Here is a 21,328-nt window from a genome sequence, read left to right on the forward strand (position 1 = left end):
ACAAGATAATTGTACCGACCCGTCCTCGGGCGTTGACCAAAGTCAACACATGGTGGGACTCATCAGGGTCAACACATGGATGAACAAGGGAGTTGACTGGCCTCGGGTGTTGACCGACCTCAGCCGTTGACCGGCCTCGGGGGTTAACTGGGTCCGGACCAAGAATGTGCCCGTACCTGAGTAGTGTCACCCCCCGATACCCACGGGTAGGAACGACCATGGAGGTGTTGAACCAAGTGATGTTCAATGTTTTGAAGAATCCAAATCCTTTGAAGGATGATGCCTCTGCTTTGCTTGATGCTGCTGTGCTGGTTTTCGCTTTGTTCTGGGGTAGTTCAATGTTGTAATCAACCCTTAGATTAAATCTCAAAGCAATTAGCATCTCATTTTTATCAAAGCAAAATCTTTTTCAAACTAAGTTGAAACAACCGATTGTTTTGTCGAAACAACCGATTTTTTACACTTAGGTGTTTTGAGAAAGTTTGAAAACTGTTTTTGAATGGTGTTTTTGTTAAGTAACAAAACAACCGATTGATTCGAGGAAACAATCGATTGTTTGTTTTAAAACCATAACAGAAAAACTGTTTTCTTTGACTGAGCTTTAAATGCTTTAACTGAATACGCTCCAGTCATTAAATGCTTTGACCAATCAACTTTAAATGCAATTAAGAGTTTGTTAAGATTTGATAACAAACTATATTCTTAGATATATTCTGAAAAACAGTTTTGATATATTAAGAATCTTGAAACATAGTTTTTGACAAGAAGAGTTTTTAAAAGAGTTCTAATATTGCAAAAGAGTTGAGAAATTGATCAAGGTGCTGAATAGGATTCTGCTTGTATTGATTTCAGATATTCATCTGTAACAAGGGTAATCTTTGTAAACTGCTGAACAATTCGTTTGTGTGTGTTGCTGAGATTGGCTGTGTGTTCTTGAGGTGTTCAAGATCAGCAATCTTAGTGTTGGCCAAGGAGAGTGTGTTTCTTGAGGTTTTCAAGGTCATTCTCTTGGTTGTGGTGTAAGTGATCAAGGTGTGATTGCTTAGTGGATATCCTCAGGGTTTCTGAGAAGACTGGATGTAGCTCTAATTTTGAGTGAACCAGTATAAACAACTGTGTACAATCTCTCTATCTCTATCTCTTTAAATTCAGTTTGTTTGTTGTTTGCTGGTATAAACAACCGATTGTTTCGAAGAAACAACCGATTGTTTTTCCTAGTATTACAGTTTTGCTTGCTGTTTTGGCTAACTGAATTGCTGAATCAATTGGTTTCTGAAATAAGTTCATTCTAGCTTTGAAAAGTTTGCGAAAACCTCTTTAAACAATTCACCCCCCCTCTAGTTTAAAGCCATCTTTTCTAACAATTGGTATCAGAGCTTGGTTCTTGTAAGTCATTCAAGTTGATCCTAAAAATCTTTCAAAATGGTTGATAGACTACCGTTTGGGGAAGGTGCCTCAATAAACAGACCACCCTTGTTTTGTGGTTTGAATTACCAATTTTGGAAAGTTAGAATGAAAATATTTATGGAATCTCTTGACAAAGGAATTTGGGATGCAATTGAAAATGGTCCTTTTATCCCAATATTTGAAAAAGATGGTTCTGTCATTGAGAAGCCATGGTCTCAATGGACTGATGCAGAAAGTAGAAAGGCCAAATTCGATTGCATTGCCAAAAAATATTATAACCTCTGCTTTAAATTCTGATGAGTTTTTCAGGGTCTCACAATGCAAATCATCAAAAGAAATGTGGGATACTTTGGAAGTCACTCATGAAGGAACAAATGAGGTGAAAAGAGCTAGAAAACATGCTCTCATCCAAGAGTATGAGATGTTTAGAATGCTGAAAGGTGAAACCATAGCTGAAGTGCAGAAAAGGTTTACACACATCATCAATCACCTTATGAGCCTTGACAAGACGTTTGATAAAAAGGAGCTGAACATCAAGATCTTAAAATGTCTTGATAGAGCATGACAACCAAAGGTTTTCTTACTCACTTTCATCACTTGAATCTTGTTTGCTTTTGTGCTTGGCATCTTTCAAGGCAATGCTTCTCACATGCTTATCTTCACTTTCTTGAACATTGAGTTTATTCATCTCTAACTCATGTTCTCTAAGCTTACCAAACAATGAAGCCATTGTCAAGGATGCCAAATCTTTTGATTCAAAAATTGTTGTTACCTTAGGTTGCCAAGATATATCAAGGCACTTGAGAATCTTTATGTTTAGTTCTTCTTTATCAAAGGTTTTTCCAAGGCTCATTAGATGGTTGATGATGTGAGTGAACCTCTTTTGCACTTCAGCAATAGATTCTCCCTTACGCATTCTGAACATCTCATACTCTTGTATTCGAGTATGTTTTCTTGCTCTCTTCACATCATTTGTTCCTTCATGGGTGACTTCCAAAGTGTCCCACATTTCCTTGGCCGATGAACATTGTGATATCCTAAAAAATTCATCTGAATTCAAAGCAGATGTTATGATATTCTTGGCAATACAATCAAACTTGGCCTTTTTATTTTTAGCATCAGTCCATTGGGACTAAGGTTTTTCAATAAAAGATCCATCCTTTTCAAATTTAGGAATAAAATGGCCATTTTCAATTGCATCCCAAATTCCTTTATCAAGAGATTCAACAAAGATTTTCATTCTAACTTTCCAGAATTGATAATTCAAATCGCAGAACAGAGGTGGTATGTTAATTGAGGCACCCTCCCCAAAAGGTAGTTTTTCAGCCACTGAAAAAAGATTTTAGGATCAAACTTGAGTATTTTTCAAGTACCAAGCTCTTGATGCCAATTGTTAGAATATACGGCTTTAAACGAGAGGGCGGGGGGGGGGGGGGGGGGAGGGGTGAATTGTTTAAAGGGGGGTTTTTGAAAACTTTTTCGGCTAGAACAAAATCCTTTGTATGAAACTCAATCAGAAATTCAGTTAGCCAAAATATAAAGCACAAAACAACAAAGTACCAGAAAAACAATCGGTTGTTTAGACCAGCAAAAAAATAACAACTGAATTTAAATGAGTTTTGAGGGAAGAAAGAGATACAAAATATTTTATACTGGTTCACTCTTAAACCAAGAGCTACATCTAGTCCCCAGAAGCCACTGAGCAATCCACTAAACAATCAACACAAATTACACACAAACCACCAAAGAAGTGACCTTGAATCCTTCAAGAAACACACTTCCTTTGGCACAACACACACCAAGAATGTTGATCTTGACAACCTCAAGAGCACACAACACTCCTTGGAAACAACACCAGAATTTACAAAGTATTCAGAACGAATTACACTTGTTTACAGAACAATCTGAAATCAATACAGATGTAATCCTATTCCACTCTCTCTTAAGAAAACCCAAAGCTTGATGTGAATGTTCAAAACTTGAAAGCAATCTTTCACAACTAAAAAACTCAAATCTGTTTTTATTGTTTGTTGTAAAATATAAACAAACTATTTATAGCTTTCAAAGATTGGTCAAAGCATTTAATAGAGGAGCGTATTCAGTTAGAAATCATTTAAAGCACACTCAACTAACAAAACATAATTCTGTTAGGATTTTCACACAAACAATCGATTGAAATCACGAAACAATCGATTGTTTTGGTTTGACAGCAAGTCAACCAACCAAAACAGTTTTCAGCCTTTTCAAAAACACCTAAGAGTAAAACAATCGGTTGTTTCGACAAAAAAACAGGTTGTTTTTCACTTAGTTTGAAAAACACTTTAAACTTAAAAGGTTTTAAAAACACATTAGCTTTAGATTCAACAAAGAGTGGATTACACAAATAAACTACCCAGATCTTATCCTAAACATAACAGCAACTCCAGCCTTGCATCAAACACTTGGATTTGGATTCTTCAAAGCCTTTGATCACTCTTGATCAACAGGGCACACCTTCACGGTGTTGCAACAGAACGAAATCTTTCCTTCAGGGAATGCATAAAAGAATAACAAAATAACCACCACAATACCAACTCTTGTACCAACATCAGGGGTCCAATCTATTTACGTATCCACCCTCAGCGTGGCGCTACACTTCTCTCTTGAATACATACTGTATCGACCAGTCCTCGGGCATCGTTGACCACTGGTGATATTGGGGCCATGTAAGTGTTGGAGATGGATGAAGCTCATCTCAACCTTGCATTGGTGTGTTTGATGTAGTCTTTAGCTAGGTTGCTTTGGAGGTTGCTATGTGTCTTAGATGATTCTGTATTTTAGGCTTGTGTGTTGTCAAGGTTGCCTTTTGCTGCATGACCCATCCTAGATGCCAAATCAAGGTAGTAAGATCAAGCTCATGATGTGGTTAAATGGTTTTGGAAAAGCTTTTTAAAGTTTTCTTAAATGGTTTGATTCAGTACAAAAATAAATCTGTTTTATTGAGAAGTAATCAGTTTATTTCTTCTCTGTTAAAGGCCTTTAGAAATTCTGTTAGGGCACCAAAAGTAAAGCTCAGTCTGTTATTTCAGTTATGCTGAGTTGGCAGTTTTGTCAACATTTAACCTGTTGTTTTTAGAATTTGTTGTTTTTTAAACTGCTCTGTAACTGTTTTTTGAAAAGTGGTTAGAAACTGTTCTCTATAAAGATAAAATGCCCTTCTCACGTGAAGGGATGCTGAACAATCACAGTTTGACAGAGATACAACATTTCGTGTGTGAAAAAGAGAATTGAAAAGGTTCTGCAAAGGTTTTTCAAAAGTAAAATACATGTGAGCTTGTTCTTGAAGAACTTTGTACTGGTTGAAGGTGTTGGTACTGTTGTGGAGCAAATAGAACAACTGGTTTATGTTCTTGCAACACAATTTCAGGTGTAATCTTTCCCTTATTCATTGTTGTAATAGGTATAAGTTTTAGTCACTCTAGATAGGGTTTCTTGGAGTGCAAGGTATGTTGGAATAGTGTTTTTCAGCCTTGGTTGTTAAAGTTCTTCAAGGGTTTAAGAACTGCTGTGTGTGCTCTAATTGATTGTATCTGTTTTAGTGGATTCCACCTTGGAGTAAGGTGAACTGGACGTAGCTCTTGATGAGTGAACCAGTATAAAAATTCTCTTGTGTTTCTCTTCTCATCCCTGCACTTAATTATGAGTTTTCACATAATCTGTCAAGAAAGGAATATGTTCTTTTGAATCTAAATCTGTTAATTTTGGACCTGATTTAATATGCCATTCTAGCTTGTTAATCAATTTTCTAAACATAGATCAAGCTGCTGTGTGAATCTGTAATATGGCAAAAGGGTGAACTGTTTTCCTTGACTGAACTGTGACATTTGTCCATTACTCTAGATGCCTTGTGTTAAGTAAAATTGATTAATTTTGTGCTACAAACTGCAACTTTATAAGCTGTGAAAGTTAATCAATTTGTTTATGGTATTACTGCTGGTTGATCTAACCGTGTTGCTCATGTTCTGGTTGTGCTAAAGTCATCTGTAAAAAAAATCTGTTTTGTTTAAAATCAATCTGTTCTTTTCACCTCTGTTACACTGTAAATAAGCTTCTTTTGCGAAAATTTGATAAGCTCAATTCACCCCTCCCCTCTTGAACTTAGACACTGTTTAACTCTAACAGTAAGTGGGGTCCCATGAGCAGTGTGGGCCAGTATCTCGCGAAGCACGTGCGACAAAGAACCAAAGAGTGGTCAGACATCGGTCACCAAGATGTACCGATGTGTCGCTAGACAGGGTGGAGAGGTCGGACATCGGGACCCGAACAACACAGCTGGGCCACGAGAGGTGGATCCTAGACCACACACCAGTTATCAGAGTAAGAGAGAGATACACCAACAATTTATATTGGTTCACTCTTAAGTCAAGAGCTACATCCAATCCTCAAAAAACCACTAGGTAATCCACTAAACAATCAAACCAGATTACAACACACAAACCACCAAAGTAGTGACCTTGAACCCTTCAAGGAACACACTCCCTTTGGCAAAACACACCAAGAGTATTGATCTTGACCACCTCAAGAACACACAACACACCAGAAATACAGAAGGTTTAGAAGGGATTACACTTGTTCACAGTACAAACTGAAATCAATACAATTGCAATCCTATTCCACTCTCTTTGAAAAAACAAAGCTTGATGTGAATGTTCAAATCTTAGAAACAAAATCTCTCAAACTGAAAACTCAAAATTGTTTTTTCTTCTTGACATGAAAACATAAACAAATCATTTATACTTTCAACATATTGGTCAAAGCAATTAATGAAGGAGCGTATTCAGTTGAAAAACATTTAAAGCGGATTCAACAGTCAAAACAAATTTCTGTTAGGCTTTTCAAAGAAACAATCGGTTGAAACCACGAAACAACCAATTGTTTGGTTTGACAGTTAAGTCAACCAAACTAAAACAGTTTTCAACCTTTTCAAAACACCTAAGAGTAAAACAATCGGTTGATTCGACAAAACAACAAGTTGTTTTTCACTTAGTTGGAAAAACACTTGATTTCAAAAAGGTTTTAAATCACATCAGTTTTAGATTCAACAAATGAGTGGATCACATTCTATTCTACCCAGATCCCACCCAAGCGCAACAACAACACCAACCTTTCATCAAACACTTTGGATTTGGATTCTTCAAAGCACTTGATCACTCTTGATCAACACCAAACTCCTGTCATATTTCGAGGGGAACCTTATTTTGTCTGCCATTCCCGAAATAGCCAACAACTCCTTGTATGTCATCTTGAATTTTGGTTGGAAAGGAAGGCCATCTCTCGCTTTCGTCCGAGGTTGACTCTTCCTTGGTGTGTAAGGTGCTCGCCGTGTGTCCGACCTCTTCTCGGTTACTGCTTCATGTACCCTCAGGGGTTGTGATGGAAGAGGCCCAAGCTCAAGCCCAAGTACAAGCCCAACAAATAGAAGATCAGGGCCAACTACTAGATCTATGGCAAAGAAGATTCAAGAGGACTGTGATACAGGTATTGATGGCAGAGAAACCTCCCAATATATGTTCAAAGATGCCATAAATCTAGTGTAGAGTAGAATTTATTTTCTTGTCAAAATAGAATAGGAATTTTACTTGTATTTTTCTTTAATTGTAATTAGGGTTGGATTAGGCATCTAAAGACCAACCTAGGTTAAATTAGGGTTTCTAGAAAACTCTTAATTAATCTAGACTGGCCCATTAGATCTAAAATGAGCACATGTTACACACCATGTCACACCTTCCATGTGAGCTCATTTTAGGCGCCAAATTCAAACCCATTTCATTTGAAATTTCCCATAATTTCTACTTGTTCAAATCCAACCCTCTCATGCTATATAAAGAGGTGTTTGGTTCATGTAATTTCAAGATTAATGAATGAGTGAATTGCTGCCCAAATTGCAAGCCAATTTCACTCTTGTCTCTACCTCTTTAGGTTAGACACTTAGTCTTCAAATTTCCACTTGATCAAGTGATTATGCCTCACCTATCACTCTCCATTTTTAGCCTTCACCTTCAAGGAATCCACAAGCTCTACGTGAGCTCCTTGTCCATTTCAATCCATGAAGATTTCGCATCTCTCCACCAAGAAAATCCAATCGGAATGAAGGCACAACTCCATCATGTGGTATCTAGAGCCAAGGTTCTTTAAGAGCTAAGTGTGCCTTCTTCTTTTCATATTAAATTTTTGTGTTGATTATGGATTCCATGTTGTTCATCACTTCCATATTGTCTTGCTGTTTTTTAATTTTTCAAACTGATTTGGTGTTCTGTTTGGAAATTCCAATTGGTGCATCTTGTTCAATTGTTCTTGAGCAATCCGTGTGCAATTTTGTGTAGGATTCCATGTAGTTTTTGTGTTGTTGTTTTAATTTTGCTTTATTTGAGTCTTTCTTGATGCTTTAATCGGTTCATATTGTTTATGTCTGAGTCCTTTTGATTTTTGAATCCATATAAGTTTTGTCAAGCCATGTTTCTCCTAAAATGTCATCAATTCTTTGTAGTACTTTTATTGATAATTTTGGTTGTTTGATTTTAAAATTGAGTGCAGTTTTATAATTATGTTTTTGAGCCTTTGGTGCATTTTAATTTTCAGATTTGAGTTCATGTTTGTGTGCTAGATCTATACAAGTTCCTATACATCAGTTCTATTTTGTCTTTGAATTTTATTAGTACTGTTTTTAATTCCATATTAGGTTTCCTGAAATTGTGTTGGCTGAATTTGTTTGTGAAAATTAATTTCGTAAAAAAAAAATCTGAAACTCTGGATCTGAGTAGACTAAAGTGTTAGAAAAAAGTGAGAAAAAAAGTGAATCAAAATTCAAAATAAAAAAAAATGACAATTCAAATACAATCAGTGTGCAATTTCGACGCGAAAAAAAAAACGATGAAGTGACAGTAGATTTGAAAAATTTATCAAAATTAATTGGTGCATCATTTTGGTGTAATTCCAGCGCCAAATTTGAGCTAAGATCTTTAACTTTCCGTGGTTTAAATTTCAAATTCAAATTTGAATTATCCAGCTCAGCATAAAATGTTTAAGTCACGCATTTTACACCTCAAAATTTCAGTAGTACTGTTTTGGTTTTTTAAATCCAAATCTAGTGCCATTCTTTAGGTTCAATTTGTGTACCACCTTTTATTGAGTACCTTATTTTTGTTTGCTTGTCATTTTCATTCAATACTTTTTCAAGTTTTGTCATATATCAACTCTCTTTGCTGTAGTCCAATTTTAAATTGAACTTTTGTTGCTTTAAAATTTTGTTGACCTCTTTCTTGGAGCTAACATCTTTAGTGAGATTTGAATACTCCAATAGGTGCATATTTGAATACTCCAAGTTGAATATCCTTAAGAGGTATAGCAAGAGGACAATAGCCATTTTGTACAAAGTCTACACAAAGAGGGAGTGCAAATAGAAGGAGTGCCAAAAAGAAAGGAGTGCATAGAATAGGATTTACTAAAATTTGTTGATCCTATTTTCATTGTATTTTCTTTGAGTTGTAATTTTTGTTAAACCTTGAAAAATTAGTGGATTAATGGTGCAATTAGACGGTGAGTGTGTCTTTGAGGTTCTAAGTGCCAAGAAGCCTCACCTTTAGGATTCGCCTAATTTAAAGCTTTCTAGTTAGCAATTTTTCAATTGTGTGTTTTCTTGCTTTGCATTGTTTTCTTGCATAAAATTTGTGTTTTCTTTCTTGATTGTGCTCTAAGTGAATTATTTAGAGAAAGGTTTGTGAAAATCTTGGAGGATAGAATTTGGCTAGGAAAGGCTTGGTACTTAAGTGATCTAAGTGATCCACCTCCCTTTCCTGGGAATCTACCTACATTACTCCACCCATCTTAGTTGTGGTAACTTACTTTTAACACATAACTTTAAACATGTCTTCTCATTCTTCTAGTCCAAATGAAAGTGATAGAAAGTCTACAAAATCTCTTTTAAAAAAACTAGCCAGAGACTTTCAAGCATTATCATATCAACAATTGCAACATGAGGCCCAACTAAAAGAAAGGGATGTTCATTTTGCTAAAATAGAAGAAGAGTTGAGACTTGTTAAAGAAAAGGATGAATACGCCACAAAAATAAAAATATCTTCACATGCCTCTAGCTCTAGGTTGAGTGAATCATATGGAGAGGAAAGCCTTAAAATGAGTGAATATTATCAACCTCAACCTAGGACAGTTATAAGGGAAAGAAAAGAAAGCCCAAAGGAGGTTAGGGTAGAGCTACGTCATTTCTATGGAAAATAAAATGTAGAAACATATCTAGATTGGGAGATGAAGGTAGAACAATTGTTTTCTTGCAACCATGTGAGTGAAGAAAGAAAAGTACCCTTAGCCACCCTAAGTTTTCAAGGTAATGCTATGTATTGGTGGACTGCCCTTGAGAGAGAAAGGCGTCTTCATAAGGACCCTCCTATAGAGTATTGGAATGAGCTTAGGGGAGCCTTAAGACACCTCCATATTCCATCCTATTATAATAGGGAGTTAATGGATGTACTGTCCCGTAGCCGGAGGTGCACAGTTTTGGTGTTTCTTGCTGGCTGACTTGAGCGTCGGAGTGCAAACGGCCGCTAGGGCGCCCTTTTGTCCTCTTTTTGTAGGAATCCACAGGTAACCAGTGGGAAGGAGTCCCTAGCTGACGGTTGAGGTCGCGCACAAAGACGTCACAGGTCAACCGAACGGAACATTTGGCGCCCACCGTGGGGCCGATATAAAACATCAGTCCCATCACAAGTTCGGAGAGATCTACCAAGTTACAGTAACGTTTGAGGAAGTTGGAAGAGACCGTGACGATGGCCCCCACCAGACGAAGTACGGCACGCGCAGCCCGAGCAGAACTATCCATGCAACAAGTCCTGGAGATAATGCGGGGGCTGCAGGAGGATATGGCGGAGTCGAAGCTGGAACAGGAACGCATGCAGGCAGATCTCGAAGCCTCGCATGAGAGGAATGAAGAGCTCCGCCGCGTAAACGAGGAGTTGCGCCGGGGTCTGAGAAATAATCGAGGGCAACGTGAACATGACGAGATGGAGAACCACTCCCCGCCAAGGGAGTTTTCCACTCCCTTCTCGCAGGAGATTCTGGATGCAGTGATCCCGAACACGTTCGCGGGGCCCAAGGTGATCTTCACCGGGATGGAGGACCCTGAGACGCACCTCGCTGCATTTCAAACACAGATGGTCCTGGTAGGCGGTTCTGACGCTGCCAAGTGCAAGCTCTTTATGAGCACCCTGACCGGGATGGCTATGGACTGGTTCATCAGCCTCCCGGACGGTCATATCACATCTTTTCGACAACTGTCACGATTGTTCAGGGAGCAATACCTAGCAAACAAAGCCCCGCCGCCGGTCTCCTACGATTTGTTTAATGTGAAACAGTATCAAGGGGAGATCCTCAAGGAATACATCAACCGCTTCGGGGCCCAGGTGGTTAAGGTTGGTACGACAGAGGAACCTATGATTGTGTACGCGTTCGTGAAAGGCGTATGCCCCGGTCCTTTCGGTGAATCCATCATTCGCAACCGCCCTAGTACTTTTGCAGAACTACGGCGTCGGGCGGTAGAGCATATCGCTTCTGAGGGAGAGGTGTGCGTGAAGCGCATCAGCGTCGTACCCTCACGCCCGAGGGGACCGGCGCGAGCTCAACCCGCCAGGGTCAATGAGACCACGACGGGAAGGAAGAAGCCCGAGGGAGACGCCCCTACGAAGCCAGAAAGCCCCAGCCCCGGGGTCCAGCGGGAGGCGATCGCCCGGCCAGAGAAAGAACGAGGCCAACGAGATACAACTTTGTGGTGGATTTGAAGGACCTGATCGCCGTGCCTAATATAGCTGAGAGATTGAGGCGGCCGGCGAAGTCCGATAAGGTGTTAGGGCCTCGGAAAGACACTTGGTGTGAGTTCCACGAGGCTTTCGGTCACCACATTGATAACTTCCTGTCGTTGGGTTACCAGCTGGATGAGTTGGTGAGAACTGGGTTTTTGAAGGATTATGTCGCGGAGCCCACAACGACCGCCACCTTGCCACCACCGGCGGAAGAGCCAGCACACGAGACGCCGGTTCTCGGCGAGGTCCATACCATAGCTGGAGGATTTTCCGGTGGAGGTCCCACCGCCTCCCAGCGGAAGAAATACGCGAGGGGGGTTAACTCAATCAAAGAAAGACTCTCGGGTGCGCCGTGGGAGTCGGATATCGTGGTGCCGCACGACAATGACCCCGTGGTCATCTTAGTCGTCACAGCGGGAAGAAAGGTGCACAGAGTACTTGTCGACCAGGGGAGTTCAGCAGATGTAATGTTCTGGTCGTCATTCAATAAGTTGCGATTATCCACCGACCTACTGAGGCCCTACACAGGGTGCCTGTATGGGTTTGCGGACAACCAGGTGGAAGTCCGAGGCTACCTGGAATTGAGGACTACGTTCACGAACTGAGAGGCCTCGCGTACCGAAAGTATCCGGTACTTGGTCGTGAACGCCAGCTCCGCTTACAACATCTTGTTGGGCAAGCCGGCGTTGAACCGGTTGAACGCAGTGGCCTCCACACGCCATATGAAGATGAAGCTTCCAGACCTCAGTGGCAAGGTGATAGTCATCAAGTCAGATCAGGAGGAAGCAAGAAAATGCTATGAGAACTGCCTGAAGACGAAGAGAGGCGTGTTCATGGTGTACGAACGTCCGTCGCGTGCAGATACGATGATGATTGAGGCGACGCCCGCTGCGCCGACGCCTAGCGAGGCCGCACCCGCGAAGGCGACGCTAGAGACAGATGCAGACATGGAGGAAGGCCCTGACGACGCAGCGCCCGTGGAGGAGGCGGCACCCGTCGAGGAGGATAGCAGGGAACAACCGGCGGCCAACGCCGTAGAGAGGGAGATTGGCGACAAGACATTCAAGTTAGGAAGTTTGCTGAGCCCAGAAGAACAGGAACGGGTGGCAGAAGTGATTTCGCGCCACCTAGATGCCTTCGCATGGTCCGCCTCGGATATGCCCGGTATCGACCATGATTTCCTGTGTCACCACCTCAGCATGGACGCCACGGTCCGCCCCGTGCGCCAAAGAAGGAGAAAGTTTAATGAGGAGCGACAGCAGGTGGTGAAGGACGAAACGCAGAAGCTGTTGAGTGCTGGCCACATCAGGGAGATTCAATACCCTGAATGGCTGGCCAATGTCGTCTTGGTGAAAAAGGCGAATGGAAAGTGGAGGATGTGCGTGGACTTCACGGACTTGAATAAGGCGTGCCCAAAGGACTCGTACCCGCTGCCCAGCATCGACGCCTTGGTGGATAGCGCGTCCGGCAGCAAGGTGCTGAGTTTCTTGGACGCCTTCTCAGGGTACAACCAGATCAAGATGCACCCGAGGGATGAGAATAAAACTGCATTCATGACTGAGACTTGCAGTTACTGCTATAAGGTGATGCCTTTTGGGCTGAAAAACGCGGGCGCCACATGCCAAAGGTTAATGGACAAGGTCCTGCCGCCCATGCTCGGAAGGAATGTGTACGCCTATGTAGACGACATGGTGGTGGCGTCGCAGGATAGGGCGCAGCACATGGCGGACCTGGAGGAGTTGTTCGTCACAATATCCAAGTACCGCCTCAAGTTAAACCCTGAGAAGTGTGTCTTCGGGGTAGAGGCCGGTAAGTTCTTGGGTTTTATGCTCACAGAGAGGGGGATAGAAGCGAACCCCGACAAATGCGCAGCGATTATCGCCATGCGAAGCCCGACGTCGGTGAAGGAAGTGCAGCAGCTGACAGGGCGGATGGCCGCACTCTCGAGATTTGTCTCTACCGGGGGAGAGAAGGGGCACCCATATTTCCAGTGCCTCAAGAGAAATAGTCGTTTCGCATGGACTGACGAATGCGAAGCGGCTTTCATTAAGTTGAAAGAATACCTGGCGACGCCACCAGTCCTCCGCAAACCGGTAACAGGCGTGCCCCTCCGGCTGTACTTTGCAGTAACGGAACGAGCTATCAGCTCAGTGCTAGTCCAGGAGCAGGACCAGATTCAAAAGTCCATCTATTTTGTAAGCAAGGCCTTACAAGACGCCGAAACCAGATACCAGGCGTTGGAGAAGGCAGCGCTGGCGGTGGTATTTTCAGCCAAGAGGCTCCGTCATTACTTCCACAGCTTTACGGTGGTAGTGATGACAAACCTCCCTATATAGAAGGTGCTGCAGAAGCCTGACGTGGCGGGGAGAATGGTACGCTGGGCGGTGGAGCTGTCAGAATTCGACATCCAATACGAGCCTCGAGGATCCATCAAAGGGCAAGTGTATGCAGATTTTGTAGCAGAACTCTCGCCCGGAGGAGAACAGGAGGTGGAGGTGGGCTCGCAGTGGTTGCTCTCGGTTGATGGCTCTTCCAACCAGCAAGGGAGTGGTGCGGGAATAGTCTTGGAGGGACCCAACGGCGTGCTGATTGAGCAGGCCCTACGCTTCGCCTTCAAGGCAAGTAACAATCAGGCAGAATATGAAGCCCTGATAGCAGGAATGCTCCTGGCCAAAGAGATGGGCGCGCAGAACCTCCTAGTGAAAAGCGATTCCCAACTTATTACGGGGCAAGTGTCAGGTGAGTTCCAGGCGAAGGACCCACAGATGGCGGCGTACTTAAGATATGTCCAACTATTGAAGGGAGCATTTAACGCTCTTGAGCTGATACATGTCCCAAGGGAGCAGAATGCCAGAGCCGACCTGCTTGCCAAGTTGGCCAGCTCAGGCAAGGAGGGTAGGCAGAGGACAGTGATCCAGGAGACGCTCAAAGCTCCGTGTAAGTTCGTGGAAGATAACAGGGTGAATGTCCTCCAGATCTGTACATCAAGAGAGAGTCCAAGGAATCATCGCTCTCTAATCCAAGATACGCTGAAGACGCCCCGCATCAGCACATACGCGGACACGCCTGAAGAAGAAAGGCAGATGCAGGTATGTGTCCTAGCCGAGGGAGACACCTGGATGACGCCATACAAAAGGTACCTGGCGGATGGGACTCTTCCAGTGGAGCCGGAAGAGGGTAAGAAGGTCAAAAGAAATGCCGCAAGATATACTCTGGTGGATGGGGTGTTGTTCAGACACGGGTTCACACACCCTATCCTAACGTGCGTAAGTGGCGACGAGTGTACCAGGATAATGGCGGAGCTCCACGAAGGCATTTGCGGGAGCCACGTAGGGGGAAGGTCTTTAGCCTCCAAGGTGATACGCGAAGGTTTCTTCTGGCCAACAGTAAAAGAGGATTGCGTGCGACACGCCCAGCGCTGCAGGCAATGCCAAAAGCACGCCGACTGGCACAAGGCGCCGCCAGAAGAATTGCGATCCATATACAGCCCGTGGCCTTTCCATACATGGGGAATCGACATCCTGGGCCCTTTCCCACTGGCAATCAGGCAGATGAAGTACTTGATCGTTGCCATCGAATACTTCACCAAATGGATAGAGGCAGAGCCCGTGGCACAGATCACCGCGCACAAGGTCCAGCATTTTGTGTGGAAGAACATTGTGGGGCGCTTTGGCGCACCTAGGCGCTTGATATCCGATAACGGGACCTAGTTTGCCAGTCAGTAGTTGAGAAATCTGTGCGCTGAGATAGGTATCAAGCAAGTGTTCGCGTCAGTCGAACACCCCCAGACCAACGAGCAAGTGGAGTCAGCAAACAGAGTTCTGCTGAGGGGGCTAAAGAGAAGGTTAGAGAAGGCCAAAGGGGCGTGGGCGGAGGAAGTTCCAAGGATCGTATGGGCATACCACACCACGCCCCAATCTTCTACCATGGAGACGCCTTTCAGTTTGGTGTACGGGTCGGACGCGATGATCCTGGTAGAAATACATGAAAGCTCACCACGTTTTCAAAACTTTGTGGCGGAGGAATCCAACGAAGAAAGGCGGGTAAACCTGGATCTACTAGACGAAGTCAGGGAAGAAGCCAGAATAAAAGCTGAAGCAGTGAAGAGAAGGGTAGAGCACCAATATAGCTCTAAGGTAAAGCCACGACAGTTTCAGATCGGCGACCTAATGATGAGGAAAGCCCACCCATACGAGCTGGAGAATAAGCTGTCTCCTAAGTGGACCGGACCCTTCAGAGTTACTGAGGCTAAGGGCAACGGTTCGTACAACCTAGAGACCTTGGATGGAGGTCCTATCCCGCGCAGTTGGAATGCAGCCAATCTGAAGTTTTATTTTAGTTGACTTATGTAAAGCAGCTATGTAACAGTCTTGATAAAGGGGACGCTCTTTTTCCCCTTCGGGGGTTTTTTAATGAGGTCACCCAAATAAAAGAAAAAACAAGTTTGAGAAAAAGCCGTGCCTTGGTTTTCAGCTTTTATCTTTCTCCGTTTGAAGTAATGTGAGGCGTCGCCAAGAAAGAAGGCGTCGCCTAGGTGAAGGCGTCACCAAGAGAGAAGGCGTCGCCTAGGAGAAGGCGTCACCAAGAGAGAAGGCGTCGCCTAGGAGAAGGCGTCACCAAGAGAGAAGGCGTCGCCTAGGAGAAGGCGTCGCCTAGATGAAGGCGTCGCCAAGAGAGAAGGCGTCGCCTAGGTGAAGGCGTCGCCAAGAGAGAAGGTGTCGCCTGAGCGCAGGCGCCGTTGAGGAACGCGACGAAGGAAAAGCGCACAATATGCGAAACGTATGCAAAGTAAAGCGGTGTTGCAAAAAATCAAGTATGGTATAGAAAAGTTGATGTTACAAGCAATGTTCGATACAATGGGAGTAGCGCGAATGGGGCAAATATTACAAATCATGCAAAAACACGAACGAGCCACTTCTCAGTGGCCATCGGAGTCAGCACTGGAGGAAGACGAAGCCCCGATCCCAGCCCGCAGAGCTCGGGTAAGTCGTGTCCTCCTCTCTTGGTTTATTTTCGAACCTGCACCAAGGGAGATGAATGTGTCAGAGGCACCATGAAGCAAAACATGCACAGATAGAAAGCAATAAAGGCGGAAATTTCTAGGGCAGTGACTCATACATATATACTTTTCGAGAGTTCCAGCGTTGAACTCCAAGCTGATCAAGGTGGCGGAGTCAAAACTTCCCGCCTCAGCAAGAATCCGGCAAGCCACTTGGTCACTCGGAGCCAGCTTCTTGAAGGGTTTGGTTTTGAGGGCCCTCGCCTCTCTCACCCAGTACAGTGGAAAACCATCCAGAGCGGTGGGAATGAGGTCAGTGCAGCAGATCTTGAAGAACCGGCCTTTCCACCCGGTGAATGAGTTTTGGAAGGGGGTTAGGAGAACTCTCCCAGGAACGTTACTGAGAGTTACCCAGAGGTTGTGCCTTTGCCTCTTCACCTCAAAGAAGTGAAGAAAGAGGTCAACCGAGGGTGCACAACCCAGAAACCCGAAGAGGATGTCAAAGGCTTTGACGAAGGCCCAACTGTTGGGGTATAACTGGGCCGGAGCGGCATTGATCTCCGTCAGCAGTTCCTTCTCGAACTAGGAGAAGGGCAGGCGCACGCCGATGGTCTTGAAAACCACCTGGTAGAAGTAAAAGAAGGGGACCCCATCGTTGACCCGTTCATCTCCGCATACTGGCTCCCCTAGAGTGCAAGGGAGCACAGCAATGTCGTCGTCGTGCCTCCTCGCGAAGGCACGGTGATCATAGGAGCATAAATCCCCTTTGTGTTCCCTTATGGCCCTGGTGGAGAGTAAGCAGGAGCATTCGTCAAGGAGCTCCCTCGAAGCCCACGGATACAGGTCCTTGGGGTCGACCCTGGGGGGAGTAGCACGAGACGACATTCTTGAACAGACTCAGGGAGGTTTGAAGTTTCGGCAAAGGTAAAACGCCGGTGGGAACAGACACTGGAAGAACTCTTCGCGAGAGGAGAAAGGGTGCAGTTAGGTTACGAAAGGCGCAAAAATGATGAGTGCAGTTTCAAAGTCTTGAAGAATTAAATATAGCGGTTAGAGCGCCAAACGACGCACGTGGAGGTATTGCAGTTAGAGCGCTAAACGACGCGAATGGATGCACGGCACGATCGAGCCACGTGGCAGAAGATGGAAGGATGGCCCTGGCATCCCTGGTTAAACTCAGAACACGTCGTATCGACAGAATGCCCAGTGGTACGATGCGCCATTGAAAGTGGGTCAAGGGCACAGTAGGGGTCAGGATCAAGTCGAATGACTGAACGTCCCATCAGCCATACAAGAAGCGCCACGTGGATCAAGTCGAATGACTGAATGTCCCATCAGCCATACAAGAAGCGCCACGTGGATGGCACGGGCAAAACCTTGAGCTCTTCGCTGTCCTCAGGCGTCGACCAAGGCCAAGGTCAAAGTCAATGTCAAGGTAAAGATGACGCCCAAGGCGACACCAGCATGAGACGCCCGAGGCGTCGCCTGGAATGACGCAAAGGGCGACGCCAGCGTGAGACGTCGCAGGCGTCGCCAACCAAAATATCAGCAGGGCCGCCTCCCCGATACCCACAGGTAGGAAAGACTGTGGAGGGAGACGAAATCGAAGAGGGCAAAGTTAGTCACTGGCGTCGCCTCCCCGATACCCACGGGTAGGAAAAACTGTGGAGGGAGACGAGACTGCCAAACGCCAGCGAGTCACTGGTAGGGTGTTCCCTGATACCTATGGGAAGGAAAGACCATGGAGGGAACGATCCCCCCTGGAGCACTCGGCGTTTTAGACACCCGGGGACGATATGGCGCTGCTGTAGCAGGCCTCTCCTTAGGCGTGGGCGCCGAGCGTTAAGGATCAAGGAAAGGACCATTTTGGTGTTAGAGACACCCCGTGGACGATACGGCTCCACTAGGTGAGCCTCTCCATGGGCGTGGGCATCGACGCGTGACCTTTCCCGGGCATACAAGGCCGCCAACGAAGTGAAAGAAACGGGTATAATACAGGCAAAACAACCGAAGCACGCGAAGGCAAAGAATGAGAATAAGATCACACAGGCAGAATTCTATGTTGCGAGGACACGAAAGTAATCATACAAAATCCCAGAGTTGTAGCAAGAGTGCAGACGATTCAAAGAATTACAAGTTTATCAAAGAAGGTTAAAACAAGTATGAAGGAATGGGCTGATGATCGAGGGTGGCGGCTCAATCGTTCATCTCCAGAGGCACGACCTTTCCATCAACAATGTGGTGAGTGGAATCGCAGTTGGAAATGTCGATCCCCGGGTTCATGCAGACTGCTTGGGCCAGAGCTTCCTGGAATCCCTCCTCGAAGGTGCCCGCCATGTCCTGGATGAGGGCCTTTTTGTCCTTCTCTAGCTCCTCAACGGTGGCGTCCCCAGAAGCTACCTGCTTCTCCAAAGCCTCCTTTTCCACACGAAGCCGACTGACCTCGACCTGTAGTTTGTCGTAGTCAGCCTGGAGAAGGCCCATAGCTTTGGCCTGGGTAGCCATTTCCCCCTCCATCCGCTCCATCTCGTTAGCCTGCTCACAGCAACGGTCCTTCAAGTCCTTTTGAACTTCCGCGTCAGCTTTGACTAAGTCTTGAAGGCCCGTTAACTGAACTTGGAGGGCGACTTCCTGAGTATAAAAGTCAGCCTGGAACCCCATCGCCTCTGCCAGTTGCTTTTCAGCCTTTTCCTTGGCCTCTTGAGCCTGCTTCAGAGTGCTTTGGTAGGCCTTGTTTTGGCATTCCAGGGTTTTCTTTTCCTCCTCCAGGGCAGTTACCCTTGTTTCCAAGGCCTGAAGGGTTTGAGTTTGCAGGACAGCATTTCTGGCCTGGGCGCACCATTCAAGGGCTACCGCCAAGAAGGCCCCCAAGTAGAAAGGCATGCCCTCCTTCCTGTCGGTGCCCTCTGGCATAGTTCCGCCACTGAAGCCCCTCATCAGATGCATGATTGGAGGGGGGATGGCGATGAGATCGGGGGCGGCAACGACGGGAGCAGGGGAAGCAGAGACTTCTGCCGGTGGCGGAGGCGGGGCAGATTCGACGCCTTCGCCCCCTTCCCCTTGGACTGTTGTGGGGGGAAGTGAGGTCGCACTTGGAGGGTTATCCATGAAGGAGTTCCCTCCCTGGGGCGACGCCTCTGGCAGAAGGGGAACCCGTGCAGATTTCCTCCTCTTGAAGGGTGCCACACCTTCCGAGTCCTCATCATTCGATAAAATCTCCAAGACCCGTTTCCCTTTGTCAAGGGGGGTTGGAGCCGGCGACGAGGCCACGGCTAGAGGAACGGCGGCGATGGGCAGAGGAGAGTCGGGAGTCTGAAGCGCCTCGGGGCTATGTGGGGATGACGGAGATGAGCCTAGGGGGGCTTCGGTGGTGATTGGTGGTGGCGGTGGCAGAGTTGGTGGGGGAATCGGATCAGCGGCAGGGACAGAGGAGGCGCCCGCCTTGGCAGCACGAGCCTCCTTCATCGCTTTCGCCAGCATCATCCTTTTAGAGGCGTCCATCACCGATCCTACATCCAGATAGACCAAGCAGCAGAAATCAAGGCCAAAGCAACTATACAAAATTACAAAGCGCATAGATGCGTGAGATGCAAATAACATGGCACCATGGAAAACAGGGGGAAGAGGCTGTGGGAACAAACATCCGGTAGCAAGGTGTTCACAACAAAAAGGATGAGGGGAGAGTTTCCTTACCAAAGTATGTGGTCAGGGCGTGAGCATTGTATTCGCTAGCAACAAGCTTCAATGTATCAAAAACGATCCCCAGCCCAGCCAAGGCTTTGCTTACCTCCTTGTCAGCAAGAGATAGCTCTTCCAGGGCTTTGGCCCTAAGCAGCTTAGGGCGCTCCGTCCAATAAAGGGGAAAGTCGTCCAAGGCTGTGGGGTCGTGCTTGGCGCTGCACACTCTAAAGAATTTCCCTTTCTAGTTTTTGTAAGAGTTTTGGAAGAGGGAGAGGAGGATCCTGCCCGCGATCCCGGAAAAGCTCACCCAGAAGCTTTTCCCCTGCTTCTTCACTTCGAAGAAATGCAGGAAAACGTCTACGGAGGGAAGGATGCCCAGGTGCCCGCAGAGAATTTGAAAACCCCTTGCAAATGCCCAGCTGTTGGGGTGGAGCTGGGCGGGGGCGGTATTAATTTCGGTGAGGAGTTCCCTTTCAAAGGGGGTGAATGGGAGACGCACCCCTACGCGTTTAAACACCGTCTGGTACATAAAGAAGAAAGGGTTCCCCTTTCTAGGTCTGTCGTCCACGCAGACAGGTTCCCCAGGCCTGCCGGGACGGACGGATATGTGAGCGTCGTGAGTGCGGCAGAAAGCGTTAAAGTTATACAAGTGGGGATCCCCACGATGAGCTTCCAGGTCCTAGAAGGTAGTCAGGCTGGTACACTCGTTCAGGAGCTCGTCGGGGGCCCATGGGTAGTAGGCTTTGTAGTTGGACTTGGGGGTCTTGGGGGAGGAATCAGACTCCGCGTTCGTGCGCGTCATGGTGTGAATAAATAGCTGGAGAAAGAAGAGAGGAAAAAGGTTTTAACAAGTGCAGCCATGACAGGAAGGGGAGTGAACCCCAGGAAACACCACCCACGCGAGAAAACCTAGAAAGAAGGAGAAGGGAACAGAGAAGGAAGGAGAGGCGGAAGAGCGCAGTAATGCGTAAATATCAACAGTCCCAGGCAGTTCAATAAATCATGCAATGCGACGAAAGGGAAGAGTCGTAGATATGCGAAAATCATACCTTTGCTGTCAAAGTGAAGGCGGAAGGAGAGCACGGGAGGGAGAGAGCAGAAATTGCAGAGAAAAGGGTTGAAGGCGATGAACAGTGCAGAGACGCAGAGGGAATGAATGTAACAGTGGGGTGAGCGCGGGGTTTGGGGGTAACTTGAACGTTACATTTGCAACCCAAGAGGCGCTAACTAGGAGCCGTGAGATCGTGCAATGTGTCAAAGGATCAATCGCCCAGGGGAAACGCAAGGGTCTCTAGAGGCTGGCCGTACGATGGGCCACGTGGCGCGCGATCAAGGGTAGCCCCAAAAGGTGTTATTTTCCCCGTTTCAGAGGATGTCCAATCAGTCATTAAGAGCG

At 45.8% G+C, this 21,328-nt stretch overlaps 1 protein-coding gene across 1 annotated transcript; it reads right to left on the minus strand.

Moving 5' to 3' along the window:
- Positions 1 to 1,987: 1,987 nt before the first annotated feature.
- LOC137815822 (uncharacterized) lies at positions 1,988 to 19,164 on the minus strand. Its single transcript, XM_068618935.1, has 2 exons — positions 18,795 to 19,164; positions 1,988 to 2,457 (listed from the first exon to the last, which is right to left on the minus strand). The coding sequence occupies exons 1-2, from the start codon at positions 19,162 to 19,164 to the stop codon at positions 1,988 to 1,990; spliced, it is 840 nt and encodes a 279-aa protein (XP_068475036.1).
- Between the last annotated feature and the right edge of the window lie 2,164 nt (positions 19,165 to 21,328).

The sequence above is a fragment of the Phaseolus vulgaris genome, chromosome 1, assembly GCF_000499845.2.
Source record: "Phaseolus vulgaris cultivar G19833 chromosome 1, P. vulgaris v2.0, whole genome shotgun sequence".
Taxonomy (NCBI): domain Eukaryota; kingdom Viridiplantae; phylum Streptophyta; class Magnoliopsida; order Fabales; family Fabaceae; genus Phaseolus; species Phaseolus vulgaris.

What these genes read in the sequence shown, in the direction of transcription:
- LOC137815822 (XM_068618935.1), bottom strand. Translation starts at nt 19,164, where the DNA reads ATGCCAGAGGGCACCGACAGGAAGGAGGGCATGCCTTTCTACTTGGGG. An exon ending in GGACTTGAAGGACCGTTGCT is followed by an intron (nt 2,458 to 18,794) that starts GTGAGCAGGCTA and finishes CTTTGAATTCAG; the next exon opens with ATGAATTTTTTAGGATATCA.